The sequence below is a fragment of the Athene noctua genome, chromosome 4, assembly GCF_965140245.1.
Source record: "Athene noctua chromosome 4, bAthNoc1.hap1.1, whole genome shotgun sequence".
Taxonomy (NCBI): Eukaryota; Metazoa; Chordata; class Aves; order Strigiformes; family Strigidae; genus Athene; species Athene noctua.
The window spans coordinates 45204386-45230685 of NC_134040.1; the positions used below are offsets into that span (position 1 = coordinate 45204386).

Consider the following 26300-nt stretch of genomic DNA (forward strand, 5'->3'; position numbering starts at 1 on the left):
CTGCCCACACTGAGGAAAACATATTCCACAACAGAAATGCCTGCTGGAAGTACTTCACAGCTATGAAGTTAGTATTTCTTTAACAAGTGATGAACACAGACAAACCTAATGAAAATATATTCCCTTCAGCCAAGCTGATGACCAGGTGAGCATCTCAAACTGCAGTTCTTACTTACAAAGCCAAGAATATTCCAAGACAGGATTTCTAACAGCAAGAAATATAAAGGATGTCTATCTGTATGTAAAAATGCCAATCTATTTACAGTTTCAAGTCTTGAATAATGCTGCTGGAAGATACTGTAAGTGTAATGTGTCTGCTGAATACCATCTTCCCAGGGTTTTTCTAACGACTGCAAACTTTCAGCATCAAAGTAAAGAATTTGCTTTAAGCAGAAATACACAAGATAATGTTTTTCCTTCTATATGGATTCATCCTGTTTTCACCATTCATAAATCCGTGTGAGATAAAATTTTTAATAGCTGCAGCATGTGTTGAATTTTTATGTCTCCTCAGCACAAAAAGGCAAGCGGGAGACAATGAGCAAAACCATGGGGACAGGAGACAACACAGATGCAATATTTGAGCAAGTTGATGAGAAGAAGCAAGCAGCAGGCATGAAGACCGAGACTGCTAGGTGGTTTTGAGGCCTCTGAAGAACGTCCAAACAACTCAGCAGGAGAGACGGGGAAGAGAGGGAGTTTGGGAAGAATAGAAGCCATCTCTGGGAGAGGTGAGGGAGGAATGGGAGCTCAGGATGCACAGCCTCAGGATTAGGAGGACTGGAAGATTTAGCAGACCTAGGACAGGAAGCAGTAGGACAACATCGCTGTTATAAAGGACTATTCTCCAGCCAAGGAACAAACACATATACACCATGTGTTCTCCTGCAGGTAGAAATCTAAAACCAGTGTTGCTGATGTGACTCAAAGCCTGGAACAGCTTGAAAAGATGGAGCAGATAAAAACATTGAGGAGTCTTACCAGGAAAACAAAGTACCAAACAATACAAGACACCAAACCACCAATTAAATTACAACACAGTTAAAAAATTAGATTTCATATTTTATGAATGTTTTATTTATGTAGAACTTAATTTATTAAAAAACTGTATTACCTGCTGCAGCCTGCCCTGTTGTCCTAGAACATACTTCATATGTGCCATCTGGCACAACACCTATATGAAATATATGAAGCACTGATTAGGCAGACAGTCAAAGTTGCTTTAGACCAGCCCTTCCAAATTCCACCTCAGTCTCTTACCCTCCGCAATTACAGTGGGAGTGGTGTTGGATAGGAAGTTTAGTTTTAATTCCCACTGAATAACTCCTTATTTAGTAAAGTGAATCTACCTGTTAACATCTCAAGTTTATATCAACTTAAAATTCCATATAAATTCCAGTATCTTCACCATAATGATATACATATAAATCAAAACCATCTATATTAAATTATTAAAAACATACTGGGATCTTAATGAAATTACATAAAAGCAATGCATCCAACTCTTCCAACATCTCAGACAGAATTTAAATGCTTACAATGAGCTATGTATCAACAAAATTTATTAATAAAGAAAACAAAGAAATACAACCTTTAGATCTATATTATTCTGCTTTCAGAAGGCCAAAGTCTTCTCAGGAAAAGCTCAACAGTTTGAAAAGGCATGGGAAAGGGTGAAAGTGGATTTATATCTGAAACACTATTGTCCAGTATGAAATCACACCCACTTACAAGCATTCATGACTAGATCTCCTCTTATTTCTGGTTTCCAATCATCCCAACTTGTCTCAAAGCCATCAGCAAAGCGGATACAGAAGTTTTTAAAGTGACCTTTGCTAACTAAAGACTCAGAGGAGCAGGCAGTGATCAACGTGCTTTCAATAGTCAGGACTAAAGCAGAGCCAGTGTCAAGATCTGCAGTGTGGTTAGACTGGAAAATAAAATCACAGAGAATTTACAGGTCATTGCAATGTCAAAGTGATATTGTACATGCATTAAATTCTGTTTATCTTTTTCTGTTAGAAAACTGATTGCCTTCTTGTAACTCCTTGTATTTTTCCTTCCCTGCAGAAAGTTTCAAAAGCATCACATCTGTCTGTAGAATGTGTTGCACTGTTGCTTTCTAAATGCAATGCCTACATTATAAACATAATAAGGCACTGGGAGTCAAGATAATCTGGAAAAGGACAGAAAATCCACGTTTGATTAAGGACTAAATGATCAAAGGCTATGAAGCATATGGCCTCATGACCACAGAACACAAACCCAGCATTGATTCTTTCTTCCAAGAAGGGTTGCACATGAGTTGATTGAATGATGATGAGAAGGGGCTTTAATTTTTACGTGATTTTTTTGTGCTTATTTTGATATCTACAATTATGCAGTCTTCAATACACAGATTGACTGATTATTTTCCAGCTTTTTGTATATGAAGGTCTATAATTTTGTATATGAAGGTCTACCTGCAAAAAAGCCCACATATTCCCTTTTGATCCAGAATAAATATGTACTACAATGTACTGTACTAGAACGATAACGTTTTTGTTAATGACTGCATTTTCAATATCTCTCTTTAACCCAGTCTGAGTTCCTAAATAGAAGTAACTGTTTGAAAAACATCTATCTGTCTCTTAAATAGTTATTCATACTCATTGTCATTTAGTTAAACAAATGTGTCAGCACATCACATTAAAGCCAACAGTTTTCAGTTTTTCTATCTATAATCATATGAAAAATAAAGGATTAATTGGAATTTTTGATGGTAGTTTGTGAGAAAACATTTTCCATCTGAAACACTTCCAAAGACTTTCCAAAGTGCTACAGTCATATGTGGTGTAAACAAGAATCCATTATGTTTCCCCAAATCATGCACACCAATTGAAATATGTATAACCTAGATCTTCTATAAATGAGAACACCATTTTTCTTACAAGCAATATCATTAGTGCAATTATTAGCATCCTATGACTTTTGCGTTGATGTGATGATAAATTATGTTTATGGACATAAAAGCCACGTACCACATACAAATGGATATTTCAACAGACTACTGAGAGTCATGTTGCTTCAGACATTTTGATTACCTGAGGTGTGTTTGTGATGGGCAGGCAAATTCCTAAGTCATTGACAGTCAGCTGAAGAAAGAGGGTCCCGAAAGCCTGTGCAGATGTTTGTTGGATTCCAGGCAGCATATCTACTACTTCTTTTGTGGCCATATGAATATCTTTATGTAAAGCCATTCTCTGTTCATTCCAGTTGTCATATGCAGCCTTGTAGTTCAGCCAAAACAGGACAGCTTTAGGAAGGAAACAGAAATGCTTAAATACCAAAAAAAATGCTTAAAAACCAAAAAAAAGCGGCACATTCACTAAATAAATTTTTTTCATTTTTATGGTTTCTCCATTACTTTAAGACAATGGATGTACAACACTGGACACACACATGTTCAGGATACAGTGAAGAGCATCATGCTGCAAAGGACAAGATGGACAAAGCCAATCATTTAGCATCGAAGTTAAAACATTAAAATATAAAAAGTGATACTGTTCTCAGCATTACTCATTTGTGAAGACTTACAAAAGCAACTTCCTCCAAACCATCTGAAAACTAATCACCTCAGCAAATGGAGTTTTTGACATTGGGAATTATTAACCTGTTGGCATGCAGTAAATCTCCTAAATTTCTCAGCTACCTAATGTTTTAATTTAACATGTAATATACTAAATCTTGAATAATCCAGCCTCTTTGAAAAATATATAGCTTCCTCAGTATGAAGACAAATTTTTAGCAATTGTCTCTTCAATACCTCTATCAAAGGCCACAGGCTGGGCAAAAACAATTGGTCTGTTCAAAGTAATGAGCACAGCTTCTCTATCTGATGAGCCACTGATTTCTTCTCGGAGAGCATTTCTTAATCCAATTCTTGTCTTGAAATAGGCAACTTGATGAAAGTCTGAGCCAGCTTCTTCATAAACCTTAAAATGTAAAAAAAATGGGAAGGGGTTTGCAGTTGAGAGGAGTTCGGGGATGGGGAAAAGTAATCAAATTACTGCTTTTGACAAAATGTAAAATTACGATGAGAAGACATCGCCTTTTCCCTTTTTCTCTTCTAGCCAAAGATCCTTTGAGGATATTCAATCTTCTTACATTAAATTCTGATCACTGTGTTATTTTCCTTATTTATTATAAAATATTAATTAAAATAACTATTTATATATCCAGATCCTCTATTGTGACAGTACATTTATAGGTTCTAGGACTCTGTTTCTACGCATCACAAAATATTTTCCTATCATAGAATTAGTAATTCCAAGTAACAGTGGGTTTAAGAATCCAAGAGATACAACTGCCAAATTAATATAAACTAGGTCAAAATGTAGGTCTAGTCAAATTTGGGATCTTGTCTGATCTTATTATTGCATTCACGTAACCTAAAAATAATAGCAGTATCAACAAAGATTTTGAATTTGACTCAGTAGCAAGGGCACTACTTTCGCAAAGCGCTAGTAAGTTCTATGATATTAATAGCATGGAAAAAAAAAAAGAGCCCATACTTGACTCCTTTCATTTTTTATGCATGTACATTGGCCTTCATAATGAAGGTTTGCTAATTCTTCTGAAAAGTCATCTCTAGTCCCTTCCTGACTCAAGTGAGAAAATTTATTTTGAACTACTATTTAACAAAATACGAGAGCATATTAATGAAGTAAATTTCCACAACTGTGTGCTCTGGAATGCTTAAAATTTATTTAAAAAACAAACCCAAACAAGCTGAAAAAACCCAACAAAATCCCCTCTGCCAAATCCCCAAAAATCTCAAACAAAACCCCAACACCCTCCCCAGCCCTCCTACACTTTACACCCACTCCACAGCCAGATCAGAAGAAAACAGAAGTGTAAGACAGCTCCTTGGCTTGGCTATGTACTTTTTGTCACACACTATTAAGAATACCACAAGCAAAGATGCTGAACACTAACCTGATGTTTAACAATCTGTCCTAGTGCCAGATTTAAATCCACCTGGCATTTCCCAAACAGTTTGAGGTAGCTGCTGCTTCCAGGCATTGCTTTGGTTTGCAGTCTGTTTGAGAGTTCAAGTTCTATCAGTCCAGTTTCAAACCTCACAGCTCTCATTGAAGGAGTTGTAGCTGTCACTTGAATTCCCTAATGAGTAAGGAATGAACAAACTTATTAGGATATGGTTCAGAGATGGGAAAAAAAAAAACACCAACCAACCACCAAAACCCCTTTTCACTGTGCAGCAAAAAAAGAAGACATAGCCTTTTTCACAATGCAATGCCACTAAGCTATTTTAAAAGATTACAGGAACCAAACTCAAGGACTTTTTCTTCATGCAAAGTATTCTGGATTCAATAAGCTTTGAGGTAAAAACCCAAAAGCCATTAATAACATCTAGGACCACTGCTTTGTCATCACAAGATTACCTTAAACTGTAGGCTCAATGAGTAAAGAAGAATTTTTGGTTTTTCTCCATCAGTTGTGCCGTCATGTTCATTCCAAAGAGGTATTGGCTGTTCCCCTCCTGTACACATTAAATATACATATTCAGAGTTTTAATGAAGAAAACAAAACAAATAGACATAAAAGAAGGTGACAGTGAATTGAGGCTTATTTTAACCAGTGACTAGTTGAAGATTTGTAAAAACAAACATAGGTTAAAGATGGAAGACATCAGTGCAGATCCAGCTTGTTACATACAGTTAATAGCTCTCTACTAAGAAATGAGGCAGAGAGTCATGCTCCTCCCTCCTGGGAAACTTTCCACAGGAAGGCTCAAAGCCTGTAAGGAGTAACACTTAGTTTTGAGAAAGATTTTGTCTCCTACACCAATGTATCTCCTAATTATCTGACAATAAAAATTAAACATTCGACCGAATATTGTACAAATTGTATGAAAAGAGGAACTGAAATTATATCAGTATTTTTTAATGTCAGGAAGAAGAAGTATTCTGTAGTTATTTTATTTTTGCATTTACTTCCTCATCCTGGGACATTTAATCCCAAATTACAGATCCCCATAGGCCCTAACCTGAAGGAGCAATCTTGGTTTAAATTCTCCTTGAGATTTGATCTGTATTCAATCTTAGTTTATAGGAAGGGCTTGCTGCTGGAAAACACAAAGCCATTGTGTTCATATATGCCAATTCTTCCAGTTATAGGTACTTGGTGGTAAGAATAGGCAGTTAAATCATAGGTTAAAAAACAAACAAGAGTAAATTTTCATCACTCTATTTTACATCTGGATGTTTTTCTTCTCCAAAATAGTCTTAATAACCTCCTTCTCTTCTTGTTGGTTCCCCCCGCAATGTTCTTAACTAGGATCATGTAAAACTACAACGATAACCTAAGGGTTCTGAGCAAGAGAACTAACTCATCTTTCACATATTCTCCACATGCATATTAGAGGCTATTTTTGCAATAACATTTCTTCATGAAGTTTGTGAAGTATTTGCCAGTTAAAAGAAGAAAAAAGAAAGGAAAGAGATATTTTAAATAAAATTTCGCCATCTACAGTGTCGCTTAAGGGAGCATAATTTTCTGGAACGAAACTCAATCAGAAGTTGGGTTTGAATCTTTATATAAACCACTGCAAAAAGTGATACGAGTAATCAAGAGTAAGCAGAGACCAGCTGTCTGTAAATCAACACTGCCCTCAACTTGCAGATAGAATTATGAACTGCCAATGTAAGAAGGGCATGGACCTGCTTGAGCAGGTCCAGAGGAAACCACAAAGATGATCGTGGAGCTGGAGCACCTCCCTTATGAGGACAGGCTGAGAGAGTTGGGGTTGTTCAGCCTGGAGAGGAGAAGGCTCCGGGGAGACCTTGTAGCGGCCTCCCAGTACTGAAAGGGGCTACAGGAAAGGTGGGGAGGGACTCTGCATCAGGGGTCATAGGGATAGGATAAGGGGTAACAGTTTTAAACTGACAGAGGGTAGATTTAGAATAGATATAAGGAAGAAATTCTTCCCTGTGAGGGTGGTGAGACACTGGCACAGGTTTCCCAGAGCAGCTGTGGCTGCCCCCTCCCTGGCAGTGTTCCAGGCCGGGTTGGACGGGGCTTGGAGCAACCTGGGCTGGGGGAAGGTGTCTCTGCCCATGGCAGGGGGATTGGGACTGGATGATCTTTAAGGTCTCTTCCAAGCCAAACCATTCTATGATTCTATGATTCTGTCCTCTGTTCATTAACTAGCTTTTAATTTGCGCAACTTCACCTTAAGTAATTGGTACTTACCCAGTTTTTATATAAGGATAATATGCAATCAATATTTTAATTCAACAGAAACCATAATTAGAAAAACCACTTTAGTCTATTACACTAATTGGCTTTTCAAGCCATGTAAATTACTTTGCTGAAAGCAAGAAGGATGAAAGACGTCTTCCATCCCCTTGTTCTGCATTCAGTGCCCAGACCCATGGATTGCTGACACCTGATCACGTTCCTGCTGAATTACCACAATATGGAAGGTAGCAGTCGCATTTCAAAAACCATCAGGCTGCTACTTACGATACAAATTTATGGTCTGAAAAAGCAAAGAACCAGCAATGATAATAAATTCCTCACATAAAAAGAGGAGAGATCGAACTCTAGAGACTGAGAAATGTAAAAGAAATCTAATATAGGCTTCCTGTTTTACGACTTTATGATCCTCTTATAAAAATTGTTCTAATAGAACAATGTCAGCTGTTGAAGGTTTATTCTTCCCCAAGTGTTCTCTTACTACGCAATGCTAATGTATTTTGCCTGTAACAAACATCAGGGTGTTCAAAATTTATTTTTTTTTTTATCCTTCAGGGATTCTGACATTTTCTATTTTATCCTTTAACTCCCTTGAGGGCACATTTCCTTTATGTCTGTTTGTAAGCATGAATATATATATATATACACACACACACATATACATGCAAAAGGTAGATGAGAGGAGTGTGTAGATGCCCACACAGGCACTCCTTTCACTTAGTTACCACTTTTCAGTTTATCTTTCCTCATGTTGTTTTCAACTATTAATGAAGCTTTCCAGTAAAAATTAGCTGTATTTCTGTAACAGTCTTTTAGGATAAAAGTGTTAAAAATCAAACTACTTGAAATTTCACCTGCTTTTGAATATTTAATCACATTTGTCATCCTGTACCATTCTCCCTCACATACATCCTTCTTCCTCTGAAAACATAACTAATAAAATTTAAATTCCCTTATTTTCCCTGGTTTAGTTCTTCCTGACTTTTTATTATTGACAGACAGTATTTCTTATTAATTATTGTTTTTCTTTTTTCTCCTTAATTTACTGTTTATCCCCATCTACCAATTCTTATTTTGACCTAAAGAACAACAAAACACTTCTATAGTTCTTCACTTACTTGCTTTTCTGTTCATCTCCTCATCCATCACCTAACATCCACAGTAAATTATATTCCTGTATTTTTTTAAAAACTACTGAACAATAACTAAGGTGTCAAACAAAGCTTCCAGTCACGTTTCCACTCAGAGTAGTCACATATGAGAAAAAAAAAGGTATAATTTTGTACTATTTTTTCCAGTGTGTAGGGTGATAGAACTTGTTTGCTGAGTGAAATGTCATTGCCTGGCACAAGTTATCAGCTTTCTGGTTTGCTTTTAGTTCTGGAACACAGACCAAGCCTCCATCGGTAAGAGCTAGAAAGTTAGTGGATATATTTTTACATGCTGCGCAAAATGTGATTCAGTCAGATAGAGTTTTTAATGTAAGAAAAAAGAAAAGTTTTGTAACTTTGTCTACTCAAACAGATGAACACACAATTCAGTTTGCAACTGCCATTGTATATTGCAAAAGAGACAGCACTGAGTGATTTTTCAACTGTTCTCTAATTGGGTTTTAATGAAAACACTATTTTTCCTCTGAAAATTTTCTGAGAACAGAAGCCAGCCTCAGTGACAGAAACAAACCAGTTGTTTCTGCAGTATAACAGCATGATACACAAAACAATCTAATGAATAGCAAAATGCCTTTTTCATACAGTTCTAAAACATATTATCTGCAAAGAATTGAAGAGCTAGGAATCAGGAGACACTAAATAATACCAATATTGACCACTATTTTCTCCGAACACAGCTATTTTCCTTTATAAGGATATGCTGATGTTATTTTACAAAAGGCAGTATCACGATCTGCATTTTACAGGTGAACAAAGCGAATATGGAAAACAACCCAGCCAAAATCATGTCATAGACAGACACAGAGGCCAGTGTTCAGAATGACAAACTATCCTGCTTCCCAGTAAAATGTCTTGTTTCTGACAAAGCTATAAAAATTTCCAGAGTCTCTGTTACTACTTCAAACTCCAGCTCTGCTGCTTGCCTCTTGCTGATGCTAGAGTGCCAGATGTGAAATGACAGTGTCTGTGAAATAAATAGTTCATCCCAAGAACTACATATTGCTGCTATCAAACAAGGTTTAAGGATCTTACTTAAAGTTGGTTTTAAGCATTTTGCTTACCTGAAACCTTCTGTATGACTTCATTTACTTCCTTCATGAACACTTTTTGCACAAATACTAAATGATTTAAAAGATCAGTTGTGAGATTATGTTCAAAGGAACCAACCTGCAGAAATATAAAATTTTAGAACAAAACTTTAAAACAGTTACCATACCTATGTTTTCAAAACAATGCATTTTTAGTTTTCAGGTGTATCTTTTCAAGTCCAATTACACTGTTACTGGCATAAAAAACCCCCATAAAATAGTTTTGTCTTGCAGTTTTTCTGCTCTGAATGCCTATTAGAAACCTGAAGGAAATACACTGTTATATGAAAAAGTTTTTTCTCCTGCTTAAGCCTAGCTTAGACAATAAAATACAGGACTGGATTAGGGTTTATGGAAGTATGCAAAATGCCACTTAATTCCAAACAGTAAATCATTATCAGGACAAAACAGAAATAAGCTGTCAACCTCTAACAGTGCATTATGCTAGTTACTGTAGATGATGAACTAATTTACTGATATCTTCAATGGTAAACTTATTATGTGTCCAATCTAATCTTAAAGAATATTCCTAAAGGACTGGAGTCTTCCTAAGATTTTTCAAATTTGTCATTAAGATTTTTAAAAACAAACTTAAAATACAGATATTTTCTAAAACTACTTGGACTTGGCTTTTGCCTACGCTAAGCAGCCCCTCCCTTTTGTTTTACATGCTGAAGAAATTCAAACACCCTAAGGTCTTTCTTCATCCAGGAAATAACTGAAACGGGTTGAACAAAGAGCAGCACCTAATTAAATTTCTCCTGTAAAGATGCACACATCAGAAGTCTCAATTACAAACACGCTAGACTATTTTTCTGACTAAAGAAATACAGTTAGTAGAAAAGCCCCGCTTTTCCCCACCAGCTAGGTTTCTTTTAAGCAGCAACACTTTTCTCTCTGTGAAAAGTAACTGTGGAAATTGGTACACAAACAGAACTTATGAGTAGAACACTCTGTATCGAACAAAATTTTGTATCATTTACTACGGTTATATATAGCTTCTCCTATCTATGGAAAAATAATACAGTTATGAAACAATAAAGTTGTTTTTAATTTTTCAGTATTTTTTTGCAAAATATATTACATTACCTGATGTGCTGGCATAAGCTTTCAGTTTAAAAATCACACTTTGACTCATCAGCATAATATACTTTTGTCTGCTTTATTGATAAGAAACACTGTTGTTCAAAAAAAGTTTCTAAACATATCTTTAGTATTTATTTGTACAAAACCACATATTCTAAATCCTCTGATACAGTGGTCTTGAAAGCTTATATGTTGGCTGCTCAAACTAAGGATTGACAAAGTTCTATTTCAGTGTCATGCAATTAAAAACACTGTATTTGAATCAACCTGTAAACCTGAGATTTCTAGAGTAAACAGATTATTAAAATAATATGTAGCTGCACATACAGAAATAGAATGGAAATAATTCAACAAGTTATCAAAGAAAACTACCATCTTCAACACCTACTTCAGCCACACAACGCAAGTAGTTCCCCTGTAGATAATAGCCTTGCTTTGCAGGTAGTTCATCTATGCTCCAAATTTGGTCTGAGTAAGTATCATGTTCTTCCATGATATATTTGCCTGACATAGTGACAGGAGGAAGGTTGAGACTTGCTGAAGGAGGAATGGTTGACATATCAGTGGCAGAGACTTTTGAAGTGAAGCGCAATCTGTGACTTGGAAGTTCAAAATTAAATCTAGTTTGGGCACCTGTAAAAGGAAGACGGGGAAAGAAAAGCTATGAACTGACAAAAGAATCTTTTATTTATCCTTAAATTTAAGAACACTTTTGGAATTTAAAAAAATAAAATCATTAAAATGTTACTGAAGTGCACAGACCTCTAGAGCTATATTCACCTGCATGATTATGGGCTTTCTTAATTTTTAAAGAAAATGAAGACTTCACTGTAATTAGATAGAGAAGAGAGTCATAAAAACCACCTCATCTGTCCTGAGGCCCTAATAAAAGTATTCTCATGTAGCCTTACAAATCAGTATTTATTTAATCAAGGATCATAAACTGATTTTAGCAGTCAGAGGGAACCTTCCTGGAAGGAAACGACATATGAATGTATACATGTCTTCATCTGCTCTTGTATTCTCCTCTGGCAACTGTGTAAACAACAATGGTGTAAACTCCCTACATGGCCCCATCTGATTGAAGTCCACATTCAAAAAACAAAGCTGACAGTAACAGATTCAAAGCTCTAGCTATAATTCAACAGAAATATTGAGTCCTTGTGCTTCCTTCTAGCAAGGTCAAACTAAAAGCCATAATGTTTTTAGTTTCAGAGAACTTTTACCTGTCATTCCATGACTCCTCATTCTGCCCATTTTATATTCCGCCTTTAGAGAGGGCAAGAGTGCTGCTCCAATAGCTATACCATCTATCATGGCACTGAATTTAAGAACTATAGGCTTCTTTTCTAATCCTTCTGGCAGCTGTGGAAATTCATTTGTTTCAACAGGTGTTTGATTAATACTCGTTGGAGTCTTTTCAGAGGGCAAGGGAGTCGCAACATCTTCTTTGGTAGGCTGGGTTCTATTTACCAAGACAAAGATGAGAAAAATATTTTTTGTTATTCTAACATGATATATGACTAGCTTGACTCTCCCACATACGTTCAAAGTAGCACAAGCCCATAATTGGATGTCAACCAGCAGCATCTGGAATTGCCAAGCAAGCAGCACTTACGCAGTTGATGGTTGCCTGATGAGATCCGAAATCTGCTTGGAGAGCTGGTGAGAACTGCGCACCATCATGCTGTGTAGCGTGGCAGGATGCTGAGGAATGTTGATGCTGATGGCTCCAACTTTGACCACAGCAGCGTTGTTTGTTTTCAACCCTCTCTGGGCACTATACAGGGCCTGGGATTTGGCAATACTGCATTTCACGACAGTTCTAACAGAAAAGGAAATCGGATTTATTTGCATGTCTTTCAAAACAGTTGCAGTTTTATGTTAAAATGTTTTTTTAAGTGTTAGCTGAATTTTAAAGTATTCATGTAAGTGATTTTTTTCTAAGCTACATACACATTCCTTTTTCTTTCATTTTACACGGACAGATGCACTACATGCCACAAACAACTACATTTAGGAGAACTACAAGTCATGCGTTGCAAAAATACCTGTTAAACTGTTATTCCTGCATAATGTGAGATCATTTGAGTTTACAGACAGTAGGCTGCACATACACAAACAAATTTTCACACACAGAAACAAAAGCCTTCCATTTCAACTCCTTTACAGGAATAATCTTGAATCATCCTCTTCATAAAATGACTTAGTAAAATCTGATTTTAGCATCCAAAAAGGTCAAAGGAGGAAATACTTGCTTAGCAATAAATACAGAGCAAGTAATAAATGGGTTTGTGAATTAATACTGACATTTAATTGATACATACTATTCCAAAATATGACATCTAAACGTTATTTTAATGTTAAGGAGGATATGGTTCACAATGGTTACCCAAGATAAAAATACAACTGCACAAAGCTGACAGTTTTTGATCTCAAAATGAAATGTTGGCATATCAGAATTCACTAAGCTCCTATTAAAAGAGATACATGGGGTAACACATTGATGTTTCTCATCTAAGGTCAATTACTGGAGGGTTACCCAATGGAAGTATATTATGTAGCCAGCACAGAATATTACAGCCTCAAACACAAAGACACATAGTTGTGAAGCTGCAGTACATCAGTTAAAATGTCTGCAAAATAGGCTCTATAAAATTGCAACATTCAGTGAAAGTTTCTCAAAGATTAAATTTTAAGGAGCATAAATAAATACTTCTTGTATCATGATTTAAATTGTTAGACAGTCTGGTCGCATGATGAAAGCGACAATATTCTATGAATTCTACTCCCTAAGTAACTTTTCTTTTGTGAAGCCCTAACACAGAGCTCCTTATTCTGATGTTAAAATATCAGCTAGCCCAAAGCATCCCAGGTATGGAAATTAAAAAAAAAAAAAAAAGAAAAAAGAAAAATCAAAAAAGAAAAAATTAATCTTTCTGCTTATAATGAAGAAAATATACACCACTGTAATGCAACCACAGGCCTATCAACAGCAGATTAAATTTACTGAAACTATAGAAACATTTTCAGATTTTCCCAGCTACAGAAGAGCTATAAGCGACCTTAAGCAGTTATGGTTTCATTTTTAGGGTAGACTGCCATCAGAAACTATTTCAAAATATTTGAAGAATTTACACAAATATGAAGGAGGAAACAAACCTTATTTCACAAGTATTTTCAGAGGAACATTATACAAATAAACACTACTTAAGAAAAGGACAGACTTGTCTTTTAAAGAGATGGATTAAAACGTGATTATTTCTCTGTTTGCTTATTTCCTACTTTCTTCCTGCTACCATTCTGACTGAACTATCATGAGGCCAATCAAGAATACGTTCTTTCCCCTATCTATAAAACAAAGTACTACTACATTACCTATTCAAATACCACAAAACCAAATTTCAACTTAAGGGAAGTTGCAAAATCTCTTCCTGACCTCTACCAGACGTTCTATTCTTAACCTATCTTTGCGTAGAAGTTAAAACTAAATGTAGTTGGAGTTAAAAGTCTGTACTGAATTTCCAATTGATTCCAAACATGGGAATTAATCCAATTTTAAACACTTTCTTAATTTAAAAAAATTATACCAATATAGCTGTCGCAGGAAAATCACATTTCAGCAAGATTCTGTGCTTCTCTGCTAAGGTGTTTCCATATTTCTGTGCTTCTCTGCTAAGGCATTTCCATATTTCATGCAACGAATGAATTTCACTGTCACTCATCTGGTCTACAAAAAGCCTGCTTCGATGACAATGAAATGCAGAACAACTGTGTGGCTACACATTTATTTGGAATAGGCTCTGCACGTTATATGTCTGCAGTTTGCTTACCTATGGTGATAGACCTGTAACAGATCTGGCTGAATATTACTGAAGTCATTAATTGATATTTAGTGTTATATACCAGTATGCATGCGGAAGTAATTTTATGTTCTTACATCAATTTCCATCAAGTCCAATGATGGACTCTCCAGGCAAACTTGTGGAAAAGGTCTTTGTTCCAGTACAGAACTGGCTACAAGGCCACTAATCAATCTAACAGATTTTTGGGAATGTTAGAAAAACTGGGGGAGGAAATGTCAGCAGGAGGCCTGTAACACACAAGGAACTATCACGCTGAGTCAGATGAAAATTTGGGCAGTAGCAGATACTTGGGGCGTAAAGTGATCCTTTTCTTAATTCCAGCCATCAAAAGTTTACTTTTTGAGCCAAAGGCTGTATTGTGTTCATGACTCACCACCAGACATATCCTACATGGATTTGTCCAAACCTTTTAATCATTTATACTTTTGTTGACCACATCATCTGTTCAGTGATGCATTATGCAAAAAAAGTACTTTCTTTTGCTCGTTTAATGTTGCTACCAGACAAAAAGGAAAAAAAAAAACCCCGAACATTTTCTTTACATCACTTGCAGTTTTACAATCCATCACAACTCCTTCCAGAGCTACCATCTATAAGGACATTTTAAAGTTAATCCTGTATTATCACAACACTGAACATACACAAATGCTGTAACAAACAGCAGTTGTACTAAGCACTACTAAAAGATAAGCACTAGTGGTCTAAAGCAGCAAACAAAACCCACGCTCAGAAAAGTGCTTTGGGAAAAATAATGAAAAGTAAGTACAAAAAAAAAAAAAAAAAAAAAAAAAAGAAAAGAGCCGCCTCACAATTTTTGGCTACATAACTTTTCTTCTCAGAGTACTGAAGGGTCATTGTGTAACAGGGCTTCTAGATCATCAGTGTACCATTTCCCACCCTGACCACTACTCCAGTGAGACCCTCTGGAAGTTAGAAAACAACTAGAAAGAAAACACTGCCTCTTTAGCGAGAGAAAAAACCCTACATCATAGGGATCTGGGGGACATGAAGAGGGTCACCTTCATTAGTGGTAGATGCGTAGACTCAGTTTTAAGGAACACATTTTGTGTTAGCTTAACCTGGTCAGCATGCCTCGTAATTAAACGCTGCACAGAGCTAAATAAAGACAAAACGAATGGTCCTATTCATGCCAAAATCACAACAGGTACTACCACTCTAAGAACAGCAGTTCCTTACGAAGTTCAAAGCAAATCTAACTTGTTTGCTCCTTTACATTTAACAGCATGATTACACCTCATTAAGAAAAAAACACAGAAGCAGATCTAAAGAACTTCAGAGCCAGTGAAACCATTCTAGCATTAGAGTAGTGACCGTATAGTGTAGTATCTGCCCCTAAAGCTACATTTTTAACATTTACAAAGGCTTTTTTGGACAGATATTTAGCAGACTATATTAAAAGCTTATCTAGGTAATATTAGATGTTAAACTGAAATGTATTCAAGCAACATCTGCCTACACAATCACACACAGTAGGAATGCAGCCATTAGCTACACAACACAGAGTTAATTGCAAGACTATTAAACATAATAATATGACATACAGAAACTCTTGTTTGGCTGTGCTTGTAGGAGATGTAGGAAAATCCTCCAGTCTACAGATGAAGATTGAAGAGAAAGCAAGAAAAATAAAAACAAAGCAAATAAAGAATAAACATTCATGCAAAATTAGTCAAGTTAATTACTTGTAACCCACAACATGACACTTACTTTCAAATTTACCAAGTTGAAGGTTTTGGTTTTGTTAGGGACTGTTGTTTGCTGTTGTTAAAGGTATATCATTATTTCCCCCTCTTTCCTTTTATACGTTCCCTATATGGAAGCTCAGTAAGATGATGTAAAACAGACATGAATAACCTCAGTCACCTTCAGAAATGCTACATGGCTGTCAGATTAGAAACATGCTTATGGGAAGCAATTTAGCTGGGGACATTATTAAAATTCTATATGGTTTAAGTTCTATATAGCATCTTCCAAACTGAATAGGAATTAAAAGGAGAGACTCATCACATTAATTAGCTCCTTTTCTACAACATTAATATTCTAAAACCAGATCACATACTGAGGGTTGCCCAGCTGACAATGAATGCATGAGGGTGATCTACATTGAAGAGTTATGGTCCAACTGCTGTTTTGCAACTCTAACAGAAAGAAGTTCAGCTAGAAACAAAGAAAAATAATGTGTGCCCTTTTTCAGTCTGTGAGCCTCGTAAAAAAAAAGGCAACAATGTGGATGCTGAGCAAGTCATTCAAGATGTTCATGCACAAAAAGTGATTCTCCCCCCCATCCCTGCAAAGTTCTATCAATTATATAAAGGATGGAGAATGGATATTAGAACTGTAAAAATAACACAAAGAACCATGCATCATGGGAGTTCAAAGAGGCATCTATGCAAGAAACAACACAGATCTTAAATAAGAATAATCAACATCAGTAGATGAAATAACTCCTAGAAATCTTGTATGGTTTAGTGGAACCTATATGCTTCAAAAAGCAATCAGAAGCATAGGAGAAACAATACACATGATGTGGTAGAGCTTCTAGGCGTACACCACATGGAATAAAATTAGTGCAGAAAGCTCTGCTTTCATGAAATTTCATTTCTTTCTCTTTAGAAGAGGACCTGTCACCTATGACTTTTCAGTCATGTCACCCATTTACACTGCGATCCTGCATTCAGTTCTGAACTTACTAATATCTTTTACTAGAAATAGTTCCATGATTATGAATACTCTTGTTCCTTTCTATGTCCAAGACTCGTGCAACTGGGTGGCCTAGACTGAAGCCTATTAATACTTTCACCATATTCCTTCTCGGCTTACTCAGGTAAGCCTTTTCTAGAATAGCCTCTTATCAACAGGCACATGCAATTAGCTCTACAAGTCGAACGCAAGCCCAGTTCTGCAACAGCGGGATAGCTGCCACCAAACTCTATGACTTCACAGATTCTACCTAAAGACATATCATCAATGCTTTCTCAGTATTAAGCTACATACCTTTATTGTCACACACTTCTATGCACTTGAACAATTTAAAACTGTCAGGCTTCACACTTACTGGATATTTGGGGTAATTCCCTCCAGCAGAACGATATTGACACCTCCTATGTGAGCAGTGGCACATGTCTCAGTCATCTTTTGATGTAGTACATCTTTAAGAAAAAAAGATACTTAACAGCATTTCATTCAGTAAAATACTTCCAGGTATGCCTACTGTTTTAGTAGCTAGTTAAGTAGTATCAAGTTTAAATTGTGACAAGAAAGCTTTTGAAAATGAAAGGAGAGGCTATTTTCTAAAAGAATTTCCTTCCATGACATTTTCTGAGAATCTTCCATCCTTTTATCCTTCAGCATCCTACTAGTAGTTTTTAAAAGAACTTGTTGAATGTTATTATGCTATTCACACACGGATATAATGTACATCAATTTACCAACAAACCATATTACACATACATGCATACGCATCAGTATAGGTATGCACACACAGCAACATGTAAAGCTGTCATGGAATTTTGTTACAGAGTACATTTCAGCTTATCCCACCTTTCATTTTTTCTTTCAGGGTGAAGCTGCCATGGATTCTCTTCAGTTCAGATTCCATCGTTAGACCGCCAATGTCTGCCTCCAGGTGGGTTCGGTTCACCATGCCTATTCCAAAGACTATGAGAGTCACATGCTGTGGCTCTGAAGTCACCAGGCTGCGCTTCCTCTGCGTGTCTCTGCCATTATCCTGTTCATTCTCAAACACCACTCTACAAGCAGGTTCAGTTGGGCTTCGAACACCTACACAAATACAAAGGAGTTACTTAAGGATACTTTACAAGAAATCCTTGGCATATCTGATTTATATTTGTATTTGAAACCAAGGATCATGTATCTTGTACATCAAGCAAACTCTTCAGGCAAATTAGCTGTGCCTCATTTATTCCACTCTAATAACATTGCAACTGAACCAAATCCAAGACACAAAAGGGACAATAATGAGAGATGAGATTTCATTATTATTCACAGATATATTCCTATGTACGTTATATAAATATTAATATTTACAGGATTTTACTGTTATACAATAAAAATGCTCTGACAGTTTCCAATTGTCCTGGTTTGGTTGTTGGGAGTTTTTTTTAATCATTTCACAGTCAAAGGTTCTTATCATTCAGTTTTGGATGTTCCTTTTCAACACTCAAGAGCATAAAAACAATGTCAGAAAATTTACATTTTCTGCAGATAACAGCTGCGGATATGATACTCTGTGCATGAAAGATACCACCCTCTGTTTAACAGAAGCTCTCATTTGACACTTTCTCAGTTTTTCATTCTTTATTTAAAACAAGTCCAAAGAAAATATGCCTAACTAGTAACTATACTATCCCCTGTATATCTACAGCAAACTAAGAGCATCATTCTTTTTGTTGATGAAAAGTCTCAAATTTACTCTGCTGTGCTAAAATACTTTGGAAATAGAGAGCAATGATTGCCCCAGATCTCAAAATTCTGGGTGAAATTATGGCCCAAATACCTGTAATCTTTGCTGGACTTTACCAAAAACAGTACTTCACCTCTCCTTCTCAAAACTAGGTTCACAGATAATTTTTTCACTCTGTCATTCCCAAAGCAGAAATTATCTCCCTCAAGATTGCTTACATATTTTCACAAAATGATAATATATAGCATTTCCAGCAGCCACTTGAAAACAAAATAGCACCTAGGAAGGAACAAACTCAATCCACTCTGTGCACAATAAACCAGAAAAGTTAACCTTTTAACACAGCCCCACACACAATGCAAATCTAGATTAACGGAGCTGCACAAGAGTATCAAGGGTCTCAATCTGAAACCAATCAATGAGCACATATCTGACTAAGTCAAGGATTGAAAGAATCAAACCATACTGTAAAGCCAGGAACATTTTTTTTTTTTTTTTCTTTTGTACACCATCTCGGCAAACTAATTACAAGCTCCCCCTACATCCTCACCACTTGCCTCACTCTGATCCAAGTCAGATGGGGTGAGGAACTTTCAAAAACTGCCTTATGATCAAGCTTTAGAAGAATACATTGAGCAAAAACACACACTCTCCATTATTTGGATTCATGAATTAGTTTACCTGTTGGCCCAAAAGTTTCAGAAGACTTTTCTAAAATTCCAGTTGGATCAGAAATGAGTGAATAGAAGTTCAACAGTTTATACATATTTTGCCAGCACTCAGCAGAAGGTTCACTCTGTTCTGACACAGTAATAGAGTCAGAGTCATCCATATGAATAGTCATGTGGTCAACTACATCTTTTGAACCTTTCCTGGACACTTTAGAAGTTCTTCTTTCTGACCTCCCCAAGGAGTTCTTGTTTCGAGACTCTTTTTTATTGTTCTCATTGTTTGTTCGTTTGTTTTTGGTGTTGTTCACTCTGTTACCTCCATTAAGACTTCCTCGAGAGCTTCGACTGAAATCAGAAGAGCGGAAGTCTCTGTGTTTGCGGGTTTTAAAAGTAGGTGTCGGAGAGGCTGATCCAGCTGTGTATCTGCTAAGCTTGATGTCTGTCTGTGTGGCTTTGATGTCATCAATCATTGTACTAAACTGATGAATGAGACGAACCAGTGCCATATCTACGTGTTGGCTTATAGATTGGCAAGAAATTGTAAAATTACAGTGAAAAGTATTATAATAGCGTTTATTCAAGTCATGAAAAGAAAGGGCATTGGTGGAGTTATGAGGTGTGCACATGGATTTCTCCATTACAACAGCACTAATACTGAAAGTTTCTAACATCAAAGCTGGTTTGAATTCAAGAGGAGGAAGATTGACAGCTCCTTGCCTAAGGAAAGAAAAGGTACAAGTTACTACTTTGTTTCTTTTTATGGGAGTCAGATACTTTTTTACACAGTGCTATGTCTAATTTACTGAATGCAACTTTTTAATTCCCTTAGGATGCCACCTTCTTACCATAGTTCTAAACATAAAACATTAACTTTGATACTTTCACACTGCGTGCTACAAAGACAGTAATGATTCAGTTCTAAGTAAACTCAGTTTGGCATGCAATCTTTCCATCATAACCTAAAGCTTTGCCCAAAATCAGTGGGGGGGCAGGGGGAAGATTCAGCATTTACACCCGAAAAACCTCATTTACAAGATTAATTACAAAACAGCACTTAAGAGTCTCTCAAATTTTCCCACTATTCTTCTGACCAGCTCTCCCCTCTACAGTCTCCAATTTTCAAAAGTAGCTGAGATTCAAATACTTAAAATTTCCAAACCATTCCAGAGGAATATTTTTTAAAAACTAAAATTCTAACAGAAAGACAAACCAGGTAAGATTAAAAGAATAAAGGACTGCTCCTTATTCTATGGATGTGCTTTGGAATTTTATATCTTCAGACGAAAAATCTGATTTCTGTTCTTTAACCAATATACATAGTTTCAAATCTCTCACAACATACCTTCGAGCTCGCTTGCTTTTTCTTTCCTTTGCTGTATCTGAATCAACAATATCTGCTCTTAGGCAGTCCAAAGTTCCTGAGAAGGAAAGGTACTCTCCGAAGTACATTCTGTAGCAGAGTGGCATTGCATCCTGAGACTGAATTCCTGTGTAACTTAGAAGAGGTTTGAAAACAACCTACAAAACAAAACCCACTGATTTAGTACTCATAGTCTAGATTATTCCTATAGTCTTGCTCCAGCATTTGTTTATCTACAGTATTTACAGGGTCAGCTACATAATATGGAACATTAAATTTTACTGACAGTGCTGTAAAACAGAAAGAAAGGGGATAAAGAGGAGAAGCTTTATGGACTTTCTGAGTAAAAAGATTGACTACAGCAAGCTAGTATTGAATGCTTAGCTATGGGAGCAAGGTTTCCGCATGTGCTCCATTAATCACCATTCATAAAGTTTGTTATGGGATGCCTCAGAGGTTTCTTGACCCTTTCAAAAACATGGCAACATTTTCATTGCGCTTTTTTTTTTTTTTTTTTTTTTAAAGTAATAAATAGTTTTGCACTCCAAAATACATCAGTAAACCACACTTACCTGTGCATCTGCTAGCTGGACAGCAGGAAACCCCTGGTTACCCTCTTCCACACCTGCAATGTCATCCTGACTGGTGCTGTGCTGTGAGTGTGTGCCATCCAGGGTGTTCTGGTCACTAGACAAAACTGTGTTGAAGTCTGAAGCAGAGGGTATAGTAGGAAGATTGGGTGCCACACCTAAAAAATAAATACTCATGGAACACTAACACCACAGCAAATTTTAACACCACCAACTCTATTAATTCAGCAAGATTAATTATACAGAAACACATGCCATACACAAAGAAAGTCAGAGCCCTACTCAGGTCTATAACCTCACAGGAGTGACATTCAGGATAAAGAAACAATCTGATATTGCTGAAACAGGTAATAGAGATAGTCCAGCTCATATCTGGAAAGCACAAAAACATGTTTATGTTTAGTCTCAAAGCTGAACTGAGAAAGAGCAAAGATTCCAATATTCAAAACCTTTATTACAAAAACAGCATATGCAAAATAGATTCAAAATAACTAACAAAATCCAAGGAACTCTGCACCTGAGGATGATTTTATGTCTGAGTTTTTGGCAGCCACACATGGTTTTGGAAGCTACTTTTACAGTTCCAAACCTAAGAAAAAGCTAGATTTTTAGAGGCAGGGTGAGGGAAATGAAAACAACAGTTTTGCTTAAATCACATTTGTTCATTTTCTGGTTTGCTGACAAGTCCAACAAGTAGTATTTAGGTCTCTTGAACTCAAGTCACTTGCTCAACTACTTTCAGAAACAATGAGGTAAACACAGGAACAGCCAACCCAGAATAATCTCTTAAATTCAGCTGTATTTAGCAATACCTGTTGGAAGACTATTGTGTCCAGATTTGGTGGCCGGGCTTTCTTGTACTACACTTCCTCTGTTGCCCACAGCATTTGACATCCAGTTATAGAAACTCACAGAAGATGGTTCAGACAGCAGAGGATGTTCAGATAACATGTCTGTGGCCACAGTATTTCCTATACAGATAAATCAGAAGCTTTAGCATTTGTTGTATCAAAGTCAGCAAAAACCAGGAACGCAGCTTAATTTTACTGACAATATATATTTACTATAAAATCAAACCTAATTCTCAAGTTTTTTTCCAGTAAAGTATGTGTCAAGCAGCACTGCAGGTGCTACCACAGAAGTTATACTATGACACTAATGGATGTTGCACTAAAGTTTCTTTGCAATTGTTCATCCCTTAATTAAAGGAAAGAAGTCATAAACCAAAATACCTTTTCTTCTGAACAATATTTCATTCCCTGACAGCAAAGGAGAGAGGCTTTAGAGAAAACGCAATATCAAACTTATCTGTTTTTCTTTATATAAATTATGACAATGCACTGTGAACAATAATATAGAACAAAAAAATTTGTATGTACATATTTCAAACTTCTACAAAACACATTTGTTCAAAAGACCATTACTAAAAATCTGCAAATTATTACACACAAAATAAGTTCCTGCAACGTATTTTTAGTCCACTTCTTGAGCTACTTACAAGGTCAAGAAAAAATGACAAATACAGAATGATCACTTAATTTCCTTATTCATTCAAAAAGACTCAAATAATTATGTATTATACTCAAAAAGTAGTAAGGCTAAGTAAAAGGAGAATATTTTATTTATTTTGATAGTTGTAATTTCTTTCCCAAACTGATGTACTTGCTGTTTGCTTCTAGGAAACGGCACGGTGCAGCAATGTCTAGGAACTGCTATTAAAAACTGTGATTCTTATTTGGAGGGAGGGGGGACATAGGACCTTAAACAGAAATGATAACTTGTAGAGAAAATACAGTACCTTTTCTAAATCATTAATATAAAATCAATCCTCCCTTCCCCTCCCTTTAGCTTACTTACGCTACATCATACCTGTTCTTGTTAAAGAACTACTTTTAACTGCAGTTGTACTTCTTTGAGGAGTCCCTTCCAAAAGATTATGCAGGCTAGGAAAACTCCCAGTGAGATAGCTGAGCAGACTCTCTTTTCTTGGACTTTCTTTGACTGCGTTTCCAGAACGGCCAACATGCACTGGTGAATCTGTAGCTGTATCTCCACTAGTGTAACTTAAGGAATGATACGGATGTATACCCTTGTGGAGAAAAGAAAAAAACTAATGAAGTACTGCGTAAACCGCAAAAAGGAAGTGACATTTGGTCTGAATATGAGATCAGAACACAGTAAGTGCAAAATTCTCAACCCTGCAAACTTTTGGACAAATAGCACTTCATTTGGGGCAAGTTATACATCATACAGGTAGTGTGCATAAAGGTGCTAATGAATTCTCAAGTATTATTTTTATGTGTAAAAAGCCAAACAAGTTAACAAATGGAACTGCAGATGTGTAGAATTTACCTAAAGCAAGTCTGCAGAAGGAACAGTGCATACCACTGAATATAGCTTCATTTGTATAAAAAACTCTTCACCCCTAGTATAAGGAGAAGATGAAGAACAGAAGCTGGGGACTTCTGGCACACCTAAAGACTTTAAACTGTGAAACAGGTTCTCTGCCCTCCAAATCAAAGAAGAGCTAGATGTGCATTCAAGCAAAGCAATCTGGGCCACTTAACCCTAAACCATGCAAGACCACCAGGAAAGTGGTGGTAAGTGATAGTAGTGGGCGACTATCTGACAGAGGGGACAAATGCACCAGCATATGCTGGGGGCTGACCAGGTGGAAAGCAGCTTTGCAGAAAAGGAGCTGGGGCTCCTGGGGTGGACACCAAGTTGAATATGAGGGAGCAATGTGTCCTTGCTGGGCTGTCCAGCTGGGCTGCATTGACCAGTAAGTTGCCAGCAAGTGGGGGGAGGTGATCCTACCCTCCAGCTCAACACTGGGGAGGCCACACCTGGAGTACTGTGTCCAGTTATGGGCTCTCCAGTATAAGAGAGAAACACTGGAGAGTCCAACAAAGGGCCACTAAGGTAATTAAGACCTCTCATATCTCTCATATGAGGACAGGTTGAGACAGCTGGGACTGTTCAATGTTGGAAAAAGAAAGCTCAGGGGGGATCTTATTAATCTATGTGAATACCTGAAGGCAGGATGCAGAGACAGTGAGGCCAGGCCCTTCTCAGTGGTGCCCAGTGACAGGACAAGAGGCAACAGGCACAAACTGAAACACAGGACTCTGTCTCCTCCTGAACATTTGGAAACACTTTTTTATTGTGAGGGTAACTCGGTACTATCACAGGCTATGGAGTCTCCATCCTTGGAAATATTCAAAAGCCATCTGGACATAACCCTGGGCAACCGGCTCTAGGTGGCCCTGCTTGAGAAGGGCCTTGGCCAAGATGACCTACCCAGGTCCCTTCCAATCTCAGTTATTCCATGAAAAACCACGGCTGAAAAGGAATTGGTACAAGCCACCAAGCTGCCTAACATGCATATAGAAAACAACGAATTACTTAGAAAAACAAAACAAAAACAACCCCCCAAATCCACGTTCACAGACTCTTTCTGTTCAGAAACTAGGGATAAAAATAAAATCTTGCCATTTTCTGAACAGCTTCTAGAATAAAAAAACCACACTAATTTTACTACAAAGTTACTTGAGAGCTTTATCAATCTTAGATTTTGTATAATGATAGTTAAATCTTCTTTTGTGCTTCCATAAATAGACGAAAAGCCATAAGTTGATGCACATCCTTAAATGATGTGTATATATATTGTTTTTAAGCACGGCTCTTAAGGTATTTGGCAAGAAAAACAATAAAGAACAGATACAGAAAATAGACCAACTGATCAAGCATCACTTTTATAAGGTAGAGAGCATACCTTCCATGTGTTACACTTTTTAGGTAAGTACTTATTCACCTGCAACGTACAGAATTGCTTCTAAACAGGGCAGCTACAAACCACTTTCCTCTTGTTCATAGCACTAGAAACTTACCTTTATTTTCAGAACAGAATCACTGTGAGTGTGAGTCTTGGATAATTTCCTCATGATCTCAGCACCAGTTACAGGCCCAGAAGAGCCACCAGCAGGTGGAGGGCGATTAGCTGTTCCTTCTAAGAGCATTGTATGCTCACTGACAGTAGCTGGAATCAAGCAAAAAGTTTTCCTCATTTGTATATATATGGGGAACCAAGATTAGCTATTATTAGTATATTTATTTACAAGCAGTCAGAAACTTCCAAATTCTGACACATACCTACACAGAGCTGTCCATGTAATTTTAAGACAAAATAAGAAAACCTCAGACATGGGCCTACTGGATTTTGTTTAATAACCCAAGTACAAATCTTTTTGTCCTCCTAATGTCATACAACTGTTGATCCAAAGGAAAGTTGTCGAGTTTCATTTTCTTTTGTTGACTCTGGCATTGCTGATCATTTTTTGAATTAAGATGCTTACATCTGTATGAATTCCATCTATAAGTAAATGTATACAAGGCAGCAAAATTGCTGCTTCAAAAATTCTTGGTGAAAAACAGAATAACATGGATTGGGGGGGCAGGGGGAGAATTAAAATACTTCACTGGTTCTAACAGTCTTTTTCTGCTCAACCAAGCACGTATTTTAGGGAAGGGGACAAAAATTTCCATCATGATGTCTAATTACATACAAGTTTCACCCACAAACATCTCTGGTTTTGCTCTCTTTAAGCTGGTAACTGCTGCCTGTTTTTGTGGGGGGTTTTTATAATTATTTTTTCCTCAATGTTTTGCAACTGTTACTTAAGGAAAGGAAAACATAAACACTGTATTTTTGAGAACAGTCAACTCAACAGACAACTCAAATTAGCAAAAAAGAGTGCTCCAAC

General features: G+C 36.7%; 1 protein-coding gene across 6 annotated transcripts in view; it reads right to left on the reverse strand.

The window, feature by feature from the left end:
- Positions 1-26300, reverse strand: part of BLTP1 (bridge-like lipid transfer protein family member 1) — a 119975-nt gene that overhangs the window by 31511 nt on the left and 62164 nt on the right. For 4 of the 6 annotated variants that reach the window (XM_074905141.1, XM_074905142.1, XM_074905138.1 and 1 more), the window contains exons 41-59: positions 25428-25576; positions 23407-23626; positions 22350-22508; positions 21520-21695; positions 20930-21105; positions 19598-20304; positions 18034-18273; positions 17549-17642; positions 16035-16085; positions 12225-12431; positions 11833-12071; positions 10995-11239; positions 9494-9599; positions 5445-5542; positions 4978-5163; positions 3806-3974; positions 3084-3295; positions 1732-1930; positions 1115-1174 (exon numbers count right to left, since the gene is read on the reverse strand). In XM_074905141.1, the coding sequence (XP_074761242.1) occupies positions 1115-1174; positions 1732-1930; positions 3084-3295; positions 3806-3974; positions 4978-5163; positions 5445-5542; positions 9494-9599; positions 10995-11239; positions 11833-12071; positions 12225-12431; positions 16035-16085; positions 17549-17642; positions 18034-18273; positions 19598-20304; positions 20930-21105; positions 21520-21695; positions 22350-22508; positions 23407-23626; positions 25428-25576 (3693 nt within the window). The remainder of the gene's footprint in view (positions 1-1114; positions 1175-1731; positions 1931-3083; positions 3296-3805; positions 3975-4977; positions 5164-5444; positions 5543-9493; positions 9600-10994; positions 11240-11832; positions 12072-12224; positions 12432-16034; positions 16086-17548; positions 17643-18033; positions 18274-19597; positions 20305-20929; positions 21106-21519; positions 21696-22349; positions 22509-23406; positions 23627-25427; positions 25577-26300) is intronic. The other 2 variants (XM_074905139.1, XM_074905140.1) reach the window with 2 other exon arrangements.